The 18962-nt window shown below is 38.5% G+C and overlaps 1 protein-coding gene across 1 annotated transcript in view; it reads left to right on the forward strand.

Moving 5' to 3' along the window:
* Positions 1 to 18962, forward strand: part of OTOG (otogelin) — a 91518-nt gene that overhangs the window by 60489 nt on the left and 12067 nt on the right. Inside the window, exons 32-45 of the mRNA XM_041481110.1 lie at positions 1691 to 1808; positions 2472 to 2551; positions 2953 to 6692; positions 7339 to 7507; positions 8355 to 8491; positions 9671 to 9760; positions 10107 to 10290; positions 12915 to 13135; positions 13996 to 14134; positions 15013 to 15207; positions 16073 to 16285; positions 17014 to 17118; positions 17456 to 17566; positions 18755 to 18856. Coding sequence (XP_041337044.1) covers positions 1691 to 1808; positions 2472 to 2551; positions 2953 to 6692; positions 7339 to 7507; positions 8355 to 8491; positions 9671 to 9760; positions 10107 to 10290; positions 12915 to 13135; positions 13996 to 14134; positions 15013 to 15207; positions 16073 to 16285; positions 17014 to 17118; positions 17456 to 17566; positions 18755 to 18856 — 5604 coding nt within the window. The remainder of the gene's footprint in view (positions 1 to 1690; positions 1809 to 2471; positions 2552 to 2952; positions 6693 to 7338; positions 7508 to 8354; positions 8492 to 9670; positions 9761 to 10106; positions 10291 to 12914; positions 13136 to 13995; positions 14135 to 15012; positions 15208 to 16072; positions 16286 to 17013; positions 17119 to 17455; positions 17567 to 18754; positions 18857 to 18962) is intronic.

Genomic DNA, 18962 nt, shown 5'->3' on the forward strand with positions numbered 1-18962 from the left:
CAGCTCTTTGAAAGTAATTTTTTATGACCAGGTTCACAAATTCTTCTGTTGTACATAGCCGTTTTTGTAGAAGTAGAGACAAAATTTGTGAACAAGCATGACTTCATTCTTGACTTGAAAGCAGCATTTTTGAAACACTCGACAAATGCTATGCATTTATGTAGAAATTCACCCTAAGTCCTACCAAAGTATGCAACACCACCAAACTCTGAGAGCTTAAGCTGTAGGAAATCTTGAGGAAAATGTGGCTATCATTTCATAGAAGTCAAGGTTCATTTGGAGAATGGGAGATGGTATGTTAATCCCAGCACTTGGAAGTGTTTATTCATGGCCACCCTTCTTCTAAATTGAGAAACTGTCATTCTTCATCAGGTTACGGTCTGTCTTCTGCAAGCTTGTACTTTTATTGTGTTTGAAACTTACTGTGTGGTTAAGGGTGAGTTCCGTGGCCAGATTTAAAAATTATGGATTTGTCTCCTTACTTAATCTAGGGTAGACTAATAAATGAGATTTCCTACGTTCACCTTGGATTTATTTACTGTTATGGCTGCTTTTGGTGATTGCCTATGCCAACAGGTCTCTGATACGTTTTGTCTTTCTGCCATATATCTTCTTTTTTTCCTTAAACCTTGTATTTCTGCTATGTGTTTTCTTTTGTCCTTAAACCTTACCACTCAACAAGTCCATGCATACAAGACCTCATACATCAGTCACCAAAATGTATGGCAAAAATCCCCTTCCTCCATTGGATTTATGTAACTTACATTGGTGTCGTTGGAAGGGGTCACAGAAGAATTCAGTCACATATTCTTAACTTCTTATGAGAACATAATAAATGCATATTCTACTGTCATAAGAATTGCATTTTTGAAAGTACTGACAAATTACGTTCCGGGATAAAATGAGATGTAAAAGGGGTAACACTAGATGGCAACATGCACACCCTTTTGTCTGAGTTTGATTTCTATTTTTAAGAGAATTATTTGTATTTTAAGAGAAGACATTAATGGTTAATAATGACAGAGGTAATTAATTATGAATGCAGATTCCCTAAATTACAGGATTAAAAATTTCTCAGTATCTTCATGGAAAATTTTACTGTCTTCAAGAAGATGTAAAAGAGCTACTCCTTGTATCTCAGTCAAGCAAAGATGAGGAAAACTTAAAAAATACTTCAAAACCACAAAAATGGAAATTCTTCCTAAGTAGTTAGCATTTTCTTTCTGGTGTTTAATGTAAACGTTGTTTAAGAGCAACAACTCTTTGTGGGCTGTGAACAACATTGCTCTGAGCTCAGGTTTAGGAGTTTAGAGGGGATTCTTATATGATGGTGGTTGTCTTCTGCAGGCATGATTGTACAGTAAATGTCACTGCCCTGCCCTGGCTGCCGCTAGAAGAGCTGGGGTGGGCTGTCATAGTGCAGGGACTGAAATCCAGATATGTCATGTAAATCTTGCAGGTGTTGGAAGAGCCACTGGGCTAATCCAGCATTGTGCTGGGGATCTGTTCTGCGTGGAGGTGGGAGAAGGATGGAGTGCATTTAAATTTGTGTTTCTGTCATGTGGCTTGAAAGTCTTTCAATAAACACTGTGTGTAGATGCTACAGCAAATGTAAGGCATGCCTCTTAGTGATATGTATCTGTGAGTGCTTAAAGGAATACAAGAGTAACAGATCTTTGTTGTTTTTCAGATGTCAAATTTAAGCTTCTGTCCCGTTCTACGTGTGAATGGCGTTACGATGCCTGCACAAGCCCTTGCTTCAAGACATGCAGAGACCCTTTGGGAAAAAACTGTCAGACAGTACCAAAGTAAGTGTATTTTTATAGAAATGTGTGTAATTTAGGCAAGACACTTAAGCAGGATGATAGGAGTACGAGGGACCAAATGTACAATTAAGATATCCAGACTGTATTCTTGGGTAAGGAGGTAAGCGAAAGATGAAAGCAATGGAACAAAACCTGCTCCTGCAGCCACATAAACTTGACATTTCAGCCTTTAGTGTACTGTCAGGTTCTGGAATGACTGCTATATTTGTAACTTTCATTTTGGGAGTATTACAGGGTATTAATGAAGAGAGGTTATCACAACTTTGTTTCAAACAGTTGTGCCCTTGCTTTTCCATTATGTCATTGCAGCAGCTATGTCTGGCCTTGCTCTTTCCTGTGAAGTGAAATTTGTGCTAAATCGGGTAAAAGTGACACTCAGATTTTGACATGTAAAAATAGTGTGTATTTCTTATTCACTCTTGAATCTGTGACTGCTCATTTCAAAAGCTGAGTGTCACAGAGTTCATGCTTTCCCTTAGATCTGAGTGGGAGTGGAAGCATGGCAATGACATTTTGAAGGAGTACACTGAGGTGTACCAGATTGTCTGCTTAAACATACTTTATATGTAGATTCTTTTCCTGAAAATGAATGCTTGATCCAGAAGATACTATTCAACTAGTTAATACTGATTGTTTTTCTTTTAGAGTGGAAGGATGCATCCCTGCCTGTCCTCTCAACATGTTGCTGGATGAAATCACTCAAAAATGCGTGTATTTTGAAGACTGTATGTTTGAAAACTTACTTGTATCATATATTAGACTTAGCTTAATAATTAATTAGTTCTTTAGTCAAAATTTCAAATATCAGTGCCTGCATTTGTGTAACTGACCTTAGTTATGTGAACCTTGAGCTCACTAAACATAGATTTTAGTTAAAATAATTTAATTCCTCAAAAATATGAGACAAATTTTAAACTAAGAAAGATGGTCTTTCTTCATAAAAGATTTCAGTAACATTAGATGTCAAGCAAATGATTTATTGAATTTATTTTTAAATTTGTCTATGAGTGTTAGAAGTTTAAAGGCTATCGAAAAGATCAGTTATACGAGTTAACCTAGAACTCTGGTGGCTCCATCGCTATAATTATTAATGAATTTCAGGCTGTTTTCTTGTGTCTGTTTTCAGGCATTGAACCTGCAGATGACAGCCCACCTTTGCTTCTCAGCACTCAAACCCCAGCAGTTCCACATTTAACGCCAAGTGCAAGTTTGGCAGTGATCAGTGGAGAGGCAACTTCATTTCCTGTACCTGAAGCAAAGGACAGGGAAACAACACTTGCTACAAAATTGCAACTCACAGCAACTACAGGGAAACTGCAATTTTTGACTACTACATCCAATAAAACGCTTCCAGCCAAAACTTTACCTCTAACTATTTCTTCACAGTCAACAGAAATTACTTCTGGGAAAAGCACTACAGCAATGACTGGGACAACAAAATCTTATGTAAGCTTGTCTGCTTCTGTTGACATTTCTTCTTTGTTTCCCTCTGCTGTCAGTTCAGAAACTTCCACAAGGATACAGCTGATCAGTAGTGGCTCCACTAAACAGCTGAGGGCTACAGAACCTCAGGCAGCAACTGCTACACATGCAGTGACCACAAGAACAGAGCCAGAGAGCAAACCAATTGCAACTTCTGTTTTTACTGGGGCACCACTTATACTTAGAACAACAGAAGTGCCAGTCAAAACTAAAATAATGGAGTTATCAGAAATGGCCACAAGAACACTTCCCACGAAAGAAGCACAAGTAAGACCAGAAGGACTTACAACATTTACACCCAGCTCATTTGAATCAATAACAGAAAAAACTAGTGCCTATGTGCCACAGCTTTCTACGTCATCTCTGGAAGTGCCTTCATATACACCACCAGTAAACTTAACAGGAGCTTCTGAAGGGACAAAAATAAGCATAGAACAGTCGTTTACCACAGTAGCTAATGTTACAGTGACATCATTTTCTCCTATACTCAGTACTTTATCTTTGTTAAAGCCAGTGTCTTCAGCAACAACAGGAACAGCAGCTGTTTTAACCAAACAGAGTGCGAAGACTACATTTTCACCAACATCCACACCACCTGTTTTAGTAGGAAAGACAACTACAGAACCTCCTCTTGGAATGGTTCAACACCTGACTGGTACTCCAGAGGTTCTTTTCACTACAACTTCAGGTCCAAAGATGACAACTCTACAAACCCGAGAGAGATCATCAGAAACAACTTTGTTATCATTTACAACTCATAAAAAGGAAATCCCAAAAATAACATCTCACGTGGAGCGTACGTCAAGTTCCTATTTCCCTCCCTATTCACCACATCCTAGTTCTAGTACTGAAAAAACCTTCATTCTTTCTACAAAGAAACCTGCAGTGTCTGCTCCTACTCCTGCTTCTCCAGCTTCGGGTGAATTAAAAAAAACATTTAAAACTGTTTCAACTACAGGATATCCCTTACACACGGTTCTAAACACAACTGAGTTCCTGACTACGTTATACACTAAATATCCTGTCATGGCTGAGACGAGCAGTGTGACACCTTTGTCTGTTAAGGTAACATCCAAAAGAACATCCCCTCTTGAAACAGCAACAAAGTCAACTTTGTTTTCTGGAAAAATATCTACTGAATATGAGTCAGCTCTGGTTTCAAGTACAATGAAGACAAGCAGTCCAGCATATCTAGGTAGTGTTACAACATCAGCAATGAAAACCAAAGAAACCACTACAGCTCCTTTTGTAGCTACAGAAAGAGAATCACCTCAAAGAACATCCATCACTGGATCTCCACTTGCTCTCCTTAGTGGGACTGAAACCACATTGTTGACAACACAGCCTGATAAATCACAAGTAGAAAGTATTACTACCATCTCTGCTGGAAAGCCATCTGCTTTGTCTTTTTCACCATCAGGTTCTCTGATTTCTGTAAACATTTCTCTTCCTTCACTGCCCTCAGATGGAAAAGAAACATCGCTGACAACTCTCAGTCCCATGAGTACATCCTCTGAAATAACCTCTTTATATCCTAGAACAACTGTACAAAAAACTATGTTAACAACAGAAAAGACCTCTCCAGTCCCAACTTTCTCTATTTTATCTTCTATATTAGAACAATCAAGTTCAATAACAACAGTACCAGATGAAAAATCACCAGTGAATATCACTGATGCCACATTCTCCCCAGCCTCTGAATTCAGCAGTCAGCTCATAACAACCAAAAAAATAATGACAGGCAAAGAAGAATCCTCTCTGTCCCCTTCTGTTGCACTTCCAGTGACAAAGCCTTCTTACATTTTCTCCACCTCTCAGTATCTAGGAGATAAATTAGTTTATTCACCTTTAACACAGCTGCTACCAGAAGTAACAACCACACCAAAACATTCAGTAGAAACTAAAATGGTTTCTACAGCATTAAAACCTGCAGTCCAGAGTATACCTGAAGCAGTGAAAATTCAAGCAGCTGCAGCTCAGCCATCCCTGCCTCCATCTTCAGCAGGCCCCTTCTCCTTGCAGACATCTTTAGGAGCTAAACCTTTGGTACCAACCACCAGGACCACTGTTACACCACCTGATTCGGCTCAGAAGACTACAGAACTTGGTCATCAGACCTCTCTACCTTCACTGACGAGCCAAGTTCACCAGTATCCTGCAGAATCTCTAACACAATCCCCTGGTCAGCCACAACCTGTCTCTAGCACAACTGAAGCTGCAGCAGAACTGACTTCCTTGAAGACCTCACTACCTGAAGGCACTCATTCCAGTGTGTTACCTACCTCAGCAGGTCCTACCAAAGTTATTTTACCAACTCAAAAATATTTGCATTTAACTGATGCAGTCACACAGCCACTTGTATCAAGAACTTCTGTTTCGCAGCCTACAGTCCCAGCTAGAGCAACAGCTGACTTGATTTTTGGCACCAAATTTCCCCCTTTCTCACCGGAAGTGCTTGCCATTTCATCTTCTTCAGCAACAATTGAAAAAGAACTGTTTCCTTCATTTTCCACGCAGAAGACAGCTACAGATCTAAAATTTACACATCAGGCCTCATTTACTAAATTCCTTGATTCAAGACAAACACTTGAAGCATCACCTTCATCAGATTCTGAGTCAACCTCTTCAGTGGTTTTGCCACCAGGAACAGCAGAAGTTCCTGTTGTGTTGGGCTCCACATCAGGGGAAAGTGGCACGGAGAAAGCTGTGGTGTTGCCTGAGCAGGTCACACCTTCAGCCACCACCCACAGCTCCATGATCCTACCAAGGACAGCCTTGCCCACTGAGCCCCGTTCATCACCCGCAGCTTCAGCCTCTCCAGCGATAAGCAGTGCTGGGCAAAACCTCAGTACTGCATCAGCAGCTTCAGACAAAGCAGCAGCAGTCACAGAGCCCATCTCCAGCTCTCCTTCTGTTACTTTAGAAGCAAAAGGAGCCGTGCCCCTCGACACAGTGAAGTCTGAAGAGTCAGAATTAATGACAGAATTCCAGTCTGTCCGTACTCAGGGTGTTACTGTTACACCTCAGACATTTTACCCTCTGTATTTCACAAACACAACTTCAGTTCTGTCCATTGCACATTCGCCTGCTGAATCAAAAGTGTTTTCTTCCATAGCTGCATCATCAGTCAGTACACCTCAAACTTCAAAATTTGAAGTAACATCTGAGATGCAAACACCTTCTGTGAGTTCACTGCTAATGATATCTGATCATCCAAATGACACAGCAGCTCCATCAGTTTCCTCATTTACTTCATCTACCAAACCACTTCATGGCTTGACTACAACATTTTCTGATGGGCTGACAATAGCTGAAGCCGTGGCAGGAGCTGCAGCATCATCTTTTATGTTGCCTCAAGAAACAGCAACTCTTCAAACTTGTACAGTGAGTAGATATAAATAATTACCTGTCTGCTTTGAAACGTGTCTTATTTATTTCTCCACACTGATTAAAAAATAAAATTGTGAGCCATGCCTTGATCTTTAGGATTTAAAACATCTGTATCAAACAAAGGAGCCTGATTATGTTCTCCATTATATCTCAGACCTTGGGTAACTTCATTATGCATAACATTTTTTTGGAAATGTTGTACTAGACTGGGTTTCAGGCCTCACTTTCCTGAGTGTGACTGTTACAAGAATGGGGTTTTTGACAAAAAAAGGTGTTTCATACTGTCCAGTGTCAGTGTTTTGTCTCGTTCTCCTCTTTAAAGCAAATAAGGCATCCAGACATCCCTGTTACCATTCCTGCTTGTTTCCTTCCATATTTTCCCTTCTCAACTTTTTTCATTGTAAAGTTAAAAACTCAGTAGTGCTGTTCTCAACTTTACTATAGGACAACAGTTAATCTATCCTCAGAATGTCGGGTTTTCAAAGATGCTCTTTTCTTGTAGCTTCCATCAGCATCATGGGGATCAATAAGTATTCTGTGCCTGAAGAATGTAAATTCCTTTTTCAACAAAAATTATTCAATATTGTGATACTAACTTGGTATGAATGGTAACCTCTGTCTTTTATTGAATCTGCCTTAGCCAATCACAGAGAATGAGTGCATAAAACACATTTGTTTGGATGGACGGCTGATCCAGGTTAATAAGTCACAGAACTGCCCATACAATGCTACTCAACCCAGCTGTGGAGTTTTAGGATTTGCTACTCAAACAAATGGTGACAAATGCTGCCCAAAGTGGGAATGTGCATGTAAGTTTTAATTCTGCAGTACTTTTGAAGTACATTCGGGTAACAGTTTAATGCATATGTAAGAAGGGTAAGAACTGACACTTCTATACATAGCATAGAAGTAGAAGATGCACATTTTTTGGGTAATTCATTGTTGAAGGAAATTTATAATTGTAGTTCTGTATTCAGGGAAATAAAATAAAAATGCTCCTTTAACATACTCAGCATTAGGTATCTGCAGTGGATATGTTTAGCTCTGACTTAGACAATTCTTGTTATCTCTCTTATCAGGGGACACCTAATCAATACAGGTTTTTTTGGTTCTATGCTTAACTACTTCAGGATGAAAAGATTTTCTGGGCTGTTGACTACTTCTGTTAACAGTCTGGGGACTCTATTAGCAATTGGCACTTCTGCTTAGGCTTTAGAGTTTGAAATTACTTGGAGTAGAGGTCCAAGCCCACTGAAACACAAAAGCTTTAGCAGTAAGACTGAGGAAGAATGAAACTTTTCACCTTAGGAATAAGACTGCAGGTGAACTATGGATCTGGCATGATCTGCTGTCACACATGATTATCCTTTGTTTGGAGTTTCTAAGAATTGCAAGCCTTTGTTGGCAAGAACGGTAAGGAAATAGCTGATTGCAGAGGTCTGCAGGTTGCCTCTCTGAAAATATGCATGATTTGATTCTGCTGTCCATTTAGAAAGATGCACCAGTATCAAATATGTGAAAATATGTGCTGCATATAGGAATCTCTTAGTAGGCTAGTTCATCTCATAAAACTTATTGGCTTATCTTCATATTTTGTAAGATTTACTGGAATTCTAAAGTAAGTTAAAAAAAAAAACCTTTTTTTCTTTTCCTTAGGTCGTTGCACCATTTTCTCTGATCTGAGCATTGTAACCTATGATGGAAATCATTTGGCTTTATTCAAAGAAGCATCCTACATTGTTAGTCAAACTCCAGATGAAACTATAACCATCCATGTCCTTGACTGTAGAATGGTAACTAACATTTATCAGCTAACAAAAGGTGTTTGGTACTGCTAATAAGATGTATCTGAAAGGCAAGAGCATAATAATACTTTATATTGTGGTTATTATTCACTTCTGTGCAATATCTATGAATTGTGCTTGCATTTCACAATACTTAGGACTTTTGTAACACTCTAACACCTGGCTGTAAATGCATAGTGAAACAGCTGGAAGATGAGAGGTGGGTCCATGTTATCCTGTGGTATGTGTAGTATGGTGATGAGAGATTAAGTGGATTTACATAAGTAGTCACTTTTGTGAGTGCTGTCTTATTACCAATACCACCACAGTTGTACCAGTACACCACCAGTTTCTTTCAATGCAGGATTTTTATCTGTGTTCATATGGACAAACGTGGGCTGGAAACACCCATCTTCAGAGCCATAAAAGACTGTAGGAATGCCACCCTGTGCTTTCCAAGTTTCTGACAAAGGAGTGAGAGAGACAGCCTAATGGGGATCCTCTCTGATGGGGTAGTGTGGGTTGGCTTTTGTCATGGAAAGTTCATTTCTTGTGAGACTTTTCAAAACTTCTCTTAACTCCAATCTCTCCTGTGAAGGCGAGGTCATTTGATGTCTATACGAATGTCCTTTGCAAAGTTTGGTTTCAGGTTTCATGTAATGGAAGTTAATTTCAGAAGCTCAATATGACTGATACGAAGACAATGTGTTTGTGACTTTCAGATTTGTTTTCCTCTTGTATTCAATATCTTCTGTTTTATTCACCCTAATGTAGCTCAGGAAGTATGCATTTATTCCTGATCCACTACCTCTGTGGTGTACATATCATACAGATTCATCATTCCCAGTCTCATCCTTGCAGACCTTCAGATATGTAGTTTGTATTTTTTTGTCCAAACATGTAGTCAACCGTATTTTTTTTTTCCCTGAAAACCTGTATTTCTGTTTTAGTTCCAAGATTGTATGATATAGCTCAGTTGCTGGAAACAATGAGGTCATAGTATTTTGTTTGTTTATCCAGAGAAACTCTGTAGTCTTGACTTGAAACTGCAACCACAAATGGTTTTCCTCTCAATAGTATAATCTCCCAAAGTCCTTAATGTCCTAGTACCTAAAACCAGTAAGCAACCAATGTATTTAGATTTTGCACATCATGGCTATGGATGATGTATTTTTGTTTTCTCCACAGAATAATTCAAATTCAACTTCTTTGTGCCTGGCAATGTTGAACCTAACTTATGTATCAAATCAAATTATTATCAATCGTTTAAGCAGAAAAGTAAGTATTTTGAGGGGTTTTATGTTCCTTTAGGTAACACCTATTTCTGCAGTCAGCTGCCTCCTCACGTGGATACTGAGGAGTAGATCACCTCAGGTGTTCGTATGATTCAGTGTTCCCATTTTGTAATTAAATAAATTTCTCCTGGTAAATTCAAAGAGTCAAACTGTGATCCAAGGTCAGTTAATGAGGTAAGACTCATTAGTACCTTTGGTACCTGTATTATCTTTATGGAAGAAAGCCTGACTGCTTCTGAAACTACTTAGGATTTAGATTCCTAAGCTGTGAAAAATCTGGCCTTAGTTCTTCTTCCAGACCATTAACCTCTCTTCTGTGTCTTGTTTAGATAACAGTAAATTCAAGATCTGCTTGGCCTACTGTTAGAAAATATGGATACAAAGTTGAAGATTCAGGCTTCAAGTATGCAGTTGAGACCCCAACAAAAATCAGAATTCAGTGGTTTCACAACACAGGTGTGATGATTATTGAGTTGAACAGTACCAGAGAACCAAGAGCTTTGGGACTATGTGGTAAGTACAGAGCAATGCAAGAAATAAAGGCTTTCAGATGCTTTGCTAGGGAGACACATTTTCCTAATTATATAAATTGTTTATTGCAGGGTCTGTCCCAAAAATGTATTGCAGATCACTGCAAATTTTAAGATACTGTTAGAATTAATCTGTTACTAATTTTGTTTGTTGTTGAAATTATATTTGTGCTTATTCCTCTCATCACTCTTTGCCCACAGTGTTGCTTCTGTCTGTAAGCTGTTTGAACCACAGGCATGATTGCAGTTACCAAACCCAAATAAGTAAGACAGGTCTAAGTCCACAATTTCAAATATGGTCATTTACAGATATAGGGTTTGTTAGCCATCTGGTAGGAAGTGGTACGTGCTATTTTCAGTTTCTAAAGGTCAGAATTCCCATTAAATGTAAACTTCAGAGAACTAATATTAGTTTAACTGTTGGAGAAAATACTTTAGAGGGAATTTCTTAATACTGTTTGCACTGTGTTAGGTCTGTTATGTGCACTGCTCTGTTAGGTCTGCACAGTTAGGTTCTCCTGCTTTATTTTTTTTCTAAAAAGTACAGCCTTGAATAAGCTGGTGGTGTTACAGCTTTTGCAAGCATGTATTTGCTGATATAAATCCCCACTTTGGTAGCTGCATCTGTAAATTTATGCTGTAAATTGAAGCTGGAAATCAGGATTAAGGAGATCATATAATTACAGTGGATATCTTTCCAGTTTCAGAAAGGGCAAATGCCTGTAGCTCAGTATCAAATACCAGGAATAGCTCAGTCCAGTTTCCAGTCCTGCTGACAGAAATGTGCTTCTCACAAAGAGAGTTTGAATTCACGCCATTTTGAAATTTGATTGCTAGCTCTTATTTGCCCTAACTTTTGTTTTCAGTATTGTTCTTACTCTTTTTGGCTTTATGGTATTGTAATTAGATAAAAAGAAAAAAAGACAGTAAAGACAGTGGATATTTATAATAAGCCTGATTCAAGTTATCCAGAGAATCTCTTTTGCCTTTACCTGTTTGTTTACTGTGGTAGGGAGGATTGGGAACATTACATTCCTGGTTTACCAGGCATTTTGATTAGATGACAACACACTTCTGTGGATGGTGTTGCAAGTACAACTTCTTCAGGGAATGTGCTGTGTATTTCTGGTGTCACCTCTGACTGGGAGGTTCTCTGCATGTCTGCCTGTGACCTCGTTGTACTGCATCTTTTCAGGGTGAATTAGTCCAGCCTAAATTCCTTTCTGTGCTTTCTGTGTCAGTGCAGATACAAGCAGCATACTTTCATCTTTTAGCTGAACTGCAGTATTGGTAGGTCTTGATTTTCCACCTTCATGGAAATGCTAAAACTGAAAAGACCATTACAGGTTTGTAGCACAAGCATCCTTTGGAAGGATCCAGAAACAGTGGTGTCTTTTACAGTGCAAGGATTGGGCAAGTGTGGCAGCTGTTGAAGAGCTGGGGTGGGAGATGAGGGACGTGGGAGGGGAACATGGACATTTCTATAGCAAAACTGGTGCAAAAAATTTAAAGCATGTCAGTTCTAGTTGCAGCGGAGCCTGGCAAGAAAAATGTGGAGTTTTAGTTTTAAAACTGTTTTAAATCTCCTTGTCAATGTTTAAGAGAAGTGAGAAAAGATGTCCCTGACATGGCAGCAATCCTTTGAAGTCTTTCAGAGCCATCATGTACTTCCTGTCTGTGTTGCAAATTCAGACTCAAAAGGTTCAATCAGACAGTCTGGAAAGCTGTTTTACTCTCTGAATGTCTGTTGCTGTATCACTGATTGTCATCAGGAATTGCTAAAAATGGTAAAACAGACCAGTTCTTTAGAAAGGGGTGGAATCCACAAATACTCTTTTGAGCAGATAAAGAATTTTGTGGAGACAACAGAAGAAAACTCTCTAGAAGCCTGATACAAAAGTCTCAGAAACTGATTGGGAAGAAAGAATGGGGGACTGATCCATCATTCTTTTTACTACTTGCTGGTTTTTAAAGGATATTCTGAGGAGACTACTGCAATTCTTGAATGTTCTTTGCTGACCACAGTCACCGTCCATGTTAAATTGCTCCTTTTGTTTCAAAATTTCTTACTATTTTAGTTAAAACAGAAAGAAAAATGTGATGCTGCCTTCTGGTATCACATAAGCATCCTGACATTTTATGGTTGTTCCCTTTTCTGATAACATTTACAATTTTAACTTGTTGCTATACATGGAGGTGCTTTGCAACCTTTTTTAAAATGCATTTTTGTTTAGTGTTTGTGCAGCTTAGGAGCAAACTTCCAGTTTCTTAGCTGGGCTCTCTGAGCAGCTCTTTGATATGCAGTAGATTTCCAATCAGAGATGCATCTTTACTTTTGCTTTCCTTCATTTTTCTGAATTTTGTGTATTTTGATCCTAATGAAGATTTTTTACATCTGTTGTAGGTTGTGATACTGGCATGTTCTATAAGATTTTGAAAAGATGTTTACTTTTTTGAATATACCACTGCAAACATATTTCATATGTGTTAACCTGCTTTTTTTTTTGGTTTTTTTTTTTTCCCTTTCTGGTAATTCATAGGGTTTTGTGACTAACCTGCTTTTTTTTTTTTTTTTTTTTTTTTTTTCCCCCTTCTGGTAATTCATAGGGTTTTGTGATAGAAGCTTGGAAAATGACTTGATGCTTCCCAACAGGACAGTTTTAAGCCAAAGCAGTTCACCCTCGACTTTTATAGACAGCTGGCAAGTGCCAGACACGTTAAAGTATGTCGGAGAAGACAGGCATCAGGAAACTAATTGCTCAGTCATGGACTGCTCAGAGTGCTTAAGAATGGTGTTGAACCAGACCTTCAGCAGCTGTCACCCTTATGTATGTTAACTATTTCAAAGCTTACATTTTGAGAGAGCTGCAGTTCAGATATAATTTTGTATACTTGGTAATTTCACTAATGTGAGGCTACGTGTAACCATATCTGTTGAATGAGATGTATATTTTTGTGTGTGCTTAGAGTTGCAAGGTAAAAGTAATTGAAGAGTATGGCAGCTTGGTAGGAGAGTTGCAATAAACAACTTTCAAAATTTCACCTCTGTTAATTTTGAAATACAGCATAATTCATAAACCAGTCACAGGTAATTCAGCTGTATCAATAAGATGTAGAAAAATGTAAGAGAAAATAGTTTTAGGATTTAATTAATCCTTGAGCCTTAAGTAATTTAACAAGTCCAGAATTGCAGTAGGTAATCTGAGAACCTGCATTCTCAAAGGCTCGAGAGACAGAGTTCCAGCTTGGAGATGTGAGAGGGCAGAACAGACCCTTGAAAGCAAGCCTAAAGCAAATAGCAAACTCCTGGTGTGCAGATAAATTATTTGTGGTCATGTGAGTCCATTTACCATTTGACCTTTTGTATATAGCTGATTTTGATGAAGAGGAGACCAAAAGTAGGTAAAAATGTAGAGGTAAGAAGGAACAAAGTAATTGTGCCTTCTACTAGAAAAACTGTATTACCTCTTACCTTGGCACTTATAAAAGATGAAACTAAGGAGTAAAATCATGTCAATGTTCAGGAAGTCTTACTTTAAAATATTATTAGATTATCCTTGTACACTAATGAAAATTTACCATGAACCAAGAACTTTTGCCTTCTTTGTAGTGGATATTTTTGAAGGTCAGGCTTTCCTACCTAGCATAGCCTCTATGAAGGTGCCATCTCTGTTTTTTCCTTTGTTAGATTCCACCTGAGCAATTCTGTGATATATGGGCTCGAGACACTGAGTACATTCAAAATCCATGTGTTTCACTAGCTGCCTATGTGGCAATGTGCAACAAATTCAATGTTTGCATAGAGTGGAGGAGCTCTGATTATTGCCGTAAGTATTCTGCATGTATGCCCACCTCTGTTTTTAGACAAAATTTGACTAATTTAAGAATCGTTATAAGTTGAAGATACCAATGCTTCTTGAGTCTTCATGTACTTTGATGCTGCTGTAGAAGGTGTGCCTTTGGAGATGGTATTAGGGAAATGAAACACCTGTGAGATTAGATGGAGTGTAAGGGGTAAAACCTGAGATCTTAGGGTATTCTGGCAGCAGAATTCTCCCATAGCAACACTAAAATGTAAGGCCAGATGGGATCTGTAGCTGGATCACACCATCTCCTTATGCTGTCCATGATCACTTAGGAAAAGCCCCCTTCAGTGATAACATAAGAAGGTCTGTGGTTTTGAGCCAATTTTTTTTAATTCTTCAGTTTGTATGGATTTTATTAGCAATAACTGTTAAAAGGAGCTCTTACAAAATATAGCTGTTAATATGTATTCGATCCATTGTGAAGGGACACATTCACACTTGTTTTTATACCACAGTGATGCATTTTCTTTGGCCACTGCAAGTTATTCAGATTACTCATTCAGAGCACTCTATGACTACTACTCTGTGTAGTATTTTGAAAATGTTTTTAAGTTTAAATTATTTTGTGTCAACACTGTTGCATGGTTTGTAAGTCTGCTGCCAGAATGCAAACTGAAGCTTGATGAAAATGTTATTACAAGAAGAAAAGTAGAAGTGCTTGCAGATTCCTTATGTTTTAATTTGTTGTGTAGGTAACTGGTCTGTGTTGGTGCTTCAGGCTGGGAGATCTCAATTAGTGAGCACAGGAAGTTGACAAGAAGACAATAATGTGTTCTCTTAGGTGTTGCCTCATGGGATTACAACTTGAACAATGTCTGATTTATTTATTTCCTTCCTAGCCTTCCCCTGCTCTGAAAACTTCTCCTACCAGCCTTGCATAGCTGCCTGTGAGGTTCCAGAGAGTTGTGAGAATAGAGAGGTGGCTCCTCGGGACTCAGACTCCTGCTCAGTGCTGACAGAAGGCTGCGTCTGTGCTGGAGGGACCCTCCTTCACCGGACCCATACCGCTGTCTGTATTCCTGAAGAAAAATGTGGTATATTTGGATGTGATTTTCTTCTTTATTATCTGCAAGTTGGTGGTCAGACACTTCCTTATTCATAAGTTGAGTTCTGGTTTGGTGTTGTGTGAGCTCTGAATATGTCATTCATTTGAGAATTCTAGATATCCAGTAAACATTAACTGTGCAGTGAGCAAGCCGGGGATGTCCTTGTGATGCACAATTTTGCTCACTTTCTCTCAGCTGGAGGATGCTCTTCAAAGTCTTTGCTTAAGTTTATGTATTCAGTTATTGTAATAAAAATAAACTTAACTGAAAAGGCCTCCTTTTCACCCAAGCCCTTTGCCAAGGGTCCAACCTTTTGATACCCATTCAAATGACATGCAGCAGCAGTTAATTGCACATTCTGAATAATACTTGTGTGTCCTGCCAGTATTCATGTTTATTTTCATTGCAATTCTGCCTCACCACACCAAATAATGGACCAATTCTTCCCCCTAACAACATGAACCATAAAGATTCCGTTTATGATAAATCATACTGCTAAAGCACTGTAAATTAAATAATAGTTTTGACATTTGTGAAATACAAAAGTAACTTCTTTTCGGATCGTTACTTTAAAAATAAAGGATGGGATTGGGATTTTAGGTGACTTGCAGTGGAGACACAAAACAAATTGGAGGCCTGGATCTTCTGGAAGGTGTTGAGTGTCTTGCTTTCCTATATAAACTCAGTCACAGACTATCTCCTCATTTATTTTTTTGTGGGGTGATGGATGTAATCAAGCCTTTAAAACGGTGGCATTTTTGTGCTTCATAGATCCACATCCACGATGGAAAAAATGGTGATCAGAATTGGAAGTTAAAAGGAATTTCCTCTCTTTTCTGTTGTCCTGATCTAGCTTGTACAGACAGCTCAGGAGCACCTCATGCCATGGGTGAGATCTGGAGAACTTCTTTGAGTGGATGCTGTATGCAAACATGTGTTGACAGTGAGACCATAATTCCAGTGGAGCACAGCTGTTCAGAGATCCACAATTTGGAGTGTCAGCGATTTGCAGAAGTGGCCTTGCTTGTTCCTGATGATCAGACCTGCTGTCCTCAGAAGATCTGTAGTAAGTATTTCTTCATGGTTGTGAATACTGCATATACTGGAATATGCAGATGTCCTTTCTCTGAGGTTTGCTTTCCTGTTGCACTTTCAAAGAAAATGGAAACTACTTTGGTTTGAATTTACAGATTATGTAGAAAACTGTAGAAGCTATTTGGCTCAGTATCCAGTTGGTTTTGGAGTAGAGGTAGAGGATAGGAGAACTGAAATAGTGCTGTGTTTATTTGAATATGAATTGTGTTTCCATCAAATTTAGAGATTACTGTTTTATTTTTAATATCCAAATACAAACAAATGATCTGGATAGTTCTGAGGAACAATAAATCAATGATTGTTTATCTAATTTATAAAGTGAGCAGTAAAAATTGATGGTATTTTTTTTTCACTTAATTCTTGCTTGGCTTAGAAAGTTTCAAAAAGAAGCTGCAAGCAATTTTCATGTTTTGACCATCTGCGGTAGTGTTGCAGTGAGTTTTCCAGAGGAGGTTTGGTTTTTTAATTCTTGCAAGGACTTAGCTCTAGTTTAACATTGCCTCCATGGAGAGTGTTGCAAATGATGAGCACTTCTGAATCCTGTCTCATGGGAATTTTTGTTGCTCCACTGTTTTTCATATGCCTGTAATTTGGAGTTTTGGGGTGTTTAACTTAAAATACTGCTTGCCACTGCTCCACTCAATTTAAATGCATAGTTTAGAAGATGCTTGTTCTCCTTTTTTTTCCTTTACGTGACAGTTTGTAATCAGAGTCTCTGTGAACTCCTAATCCCTGAGTGTAGCAGCTTGGAGAAGTTGGTCACGTACTACAGTGAAGAATCCTGTTGTCCCAGCTACGTTTGTGGTAGGTTTCTTTTGAAAGGTGAAGAAGTGCACTCTGTAAAAGACATTCAGAGAACTAAATAGATCGACTCAGAAGGATAAGGGTAGTGTAGATACCATTGCTTGTATGGCCATTTACAAAATTCACTTTTGTCTATAGCTTGGGGTTGGTCTGTGCCTCAGTTTGAGCAGACTTGTGTTAAATGATCAGGCAAGATCTTGGGATACAAGGTAAAAGCTTTTCTAAAGCAGCTTGTAGTACCTCTGTACTCCACACTGCCTTTCCTCGGGATATAGCATAACACAGGAGGAATGCTGAGCTTCATCTGAAGGAATATATCTGTTGCCCTTTTTTTCAGAATGTGACCCAGAAAAATGTGAGCCATTGGAGCAGATGCCAAGCTGTCAAAATGATCAAACACTAATTGCTGCTCGGGTGGAGAATACCTGCTGCATTTCCTATATATGTGGTACAGCAGCCTGACTGGTTGAGATTGAGTGTGGTTTTGCATATGCAATTATGTCTGTTATTATCTTGCCAATTAAGATTCCTTGTAGTTTAGGTCTCCCAATTTAGTAAGGCTTGATGCGGTTAAAAAAATGGCATTAATTTTTTAAAATATGCCAACAACATAAAATTAATTTAATTAATTTTCTAAAAGTGCCAACAACCATCAAGAGTCACAGAACAGCTTTGTGCAACTGAGTAGTATTGGTTAAGTAAAGGAGTTGTGGTGGATGAAGGAATTCAGAGCTTTTCAGATTGTCCATATGCAGTGTGAACTAAATACACAAATATTTTATCTGAAAGAAGACTGAAGTTGTGTAGGCTTTTATTCCCTGTACCCTGCTGTCTCAGCTATGGCCCATCTTAATTCATGACAAATATTCCATATGAGAGTATTATGCATATTTATTATTATTTATTTATACTTTTGGGGTTTAGCCTTTAATGAATTAATTCAATAATAAAATTGCACTTTTGACATTAGTGTGTGAGCTCTAGTCTTACCATGCAGTTGTTTTCTGCTTGATAATAATCTGATAATGAGGTGCTGTTGAGTTTATTTTATTTTTGAACAGATATCTGGGAAGGGAAGCACCTTCCACATGCAAAAAAAATGAGTGTTAATTGGAAATGTGAATTACAATTCTTTTATTTAGAGTAATCAGATGCTTTGATCATGCTAGCAATGGGCAGCATTTGGCTCTTGTCACTGTGTGCAGAGTCCCCTTTTGACTCTTTTTTGATAAAATGAGTGTTTGCAGTGTACATATTGAACAGTTCCTGTTGTGGTTGTCATATGTGTTCAGGTGGGAGGATAGCACTGGGATCATGGGATGTGCGTTTTATTGAAGATTGAAGATTCCTGAAAAAAACAACAGCAGGAGAGAAGACCCAGAAAAATTTTTCATAACATGAGAAGCAGGGAAAATCATGTTTGTTCACAAAAATGTATTAATTTTTTATAGCAGGGAACAAAGGAGAGAGGGGCAAGCTGCACTGAAAATTAGCCTTTTATATAAGGTCTATAAGCAGTGAATGCAGAGCACCTCTGCTCTCTTTGATATGACTCTGGGACAAACTTAGAGGAAATTTTCTAGGCAGTAGTAAAATTTCTTCCAATGTTTTAGATTTAAATGATTGTTTTCTCTAGCATGTGGAGCTTGCTCGGATCAATTTCCCAAATGTCAAGAAGGAGAAGTTCTCATTGTGGATGGCAACACTACTGACAGGTGTTGTCCTACATACCAGTGCAGTAAGTTTGACCTGATTTTAATATTTTAAATAACAGAGAACATGGGAGATGTTGTGGTGTGGATGCTCAGTGTCAAAGTGGTGGATTAGAGATACAGCTTCCCTTG

The sequence above is a fragment of the Pyrgilauda ruficollis genome, unplaced genomic scaffold (assembly GCF_017590135.1).
Source record: "Pyrgilauda ruficollis isolate IOZ18807 unplaced genomic scaffold, ASM1759013v1 scaffold55, whole genome shotgun sequence".
NCBI lineage: Eukaryota > Metazoa > Chordata > Aves > Passeriformes > Passeridae > Pyrgilauda > Pyrgilauda ruficollis.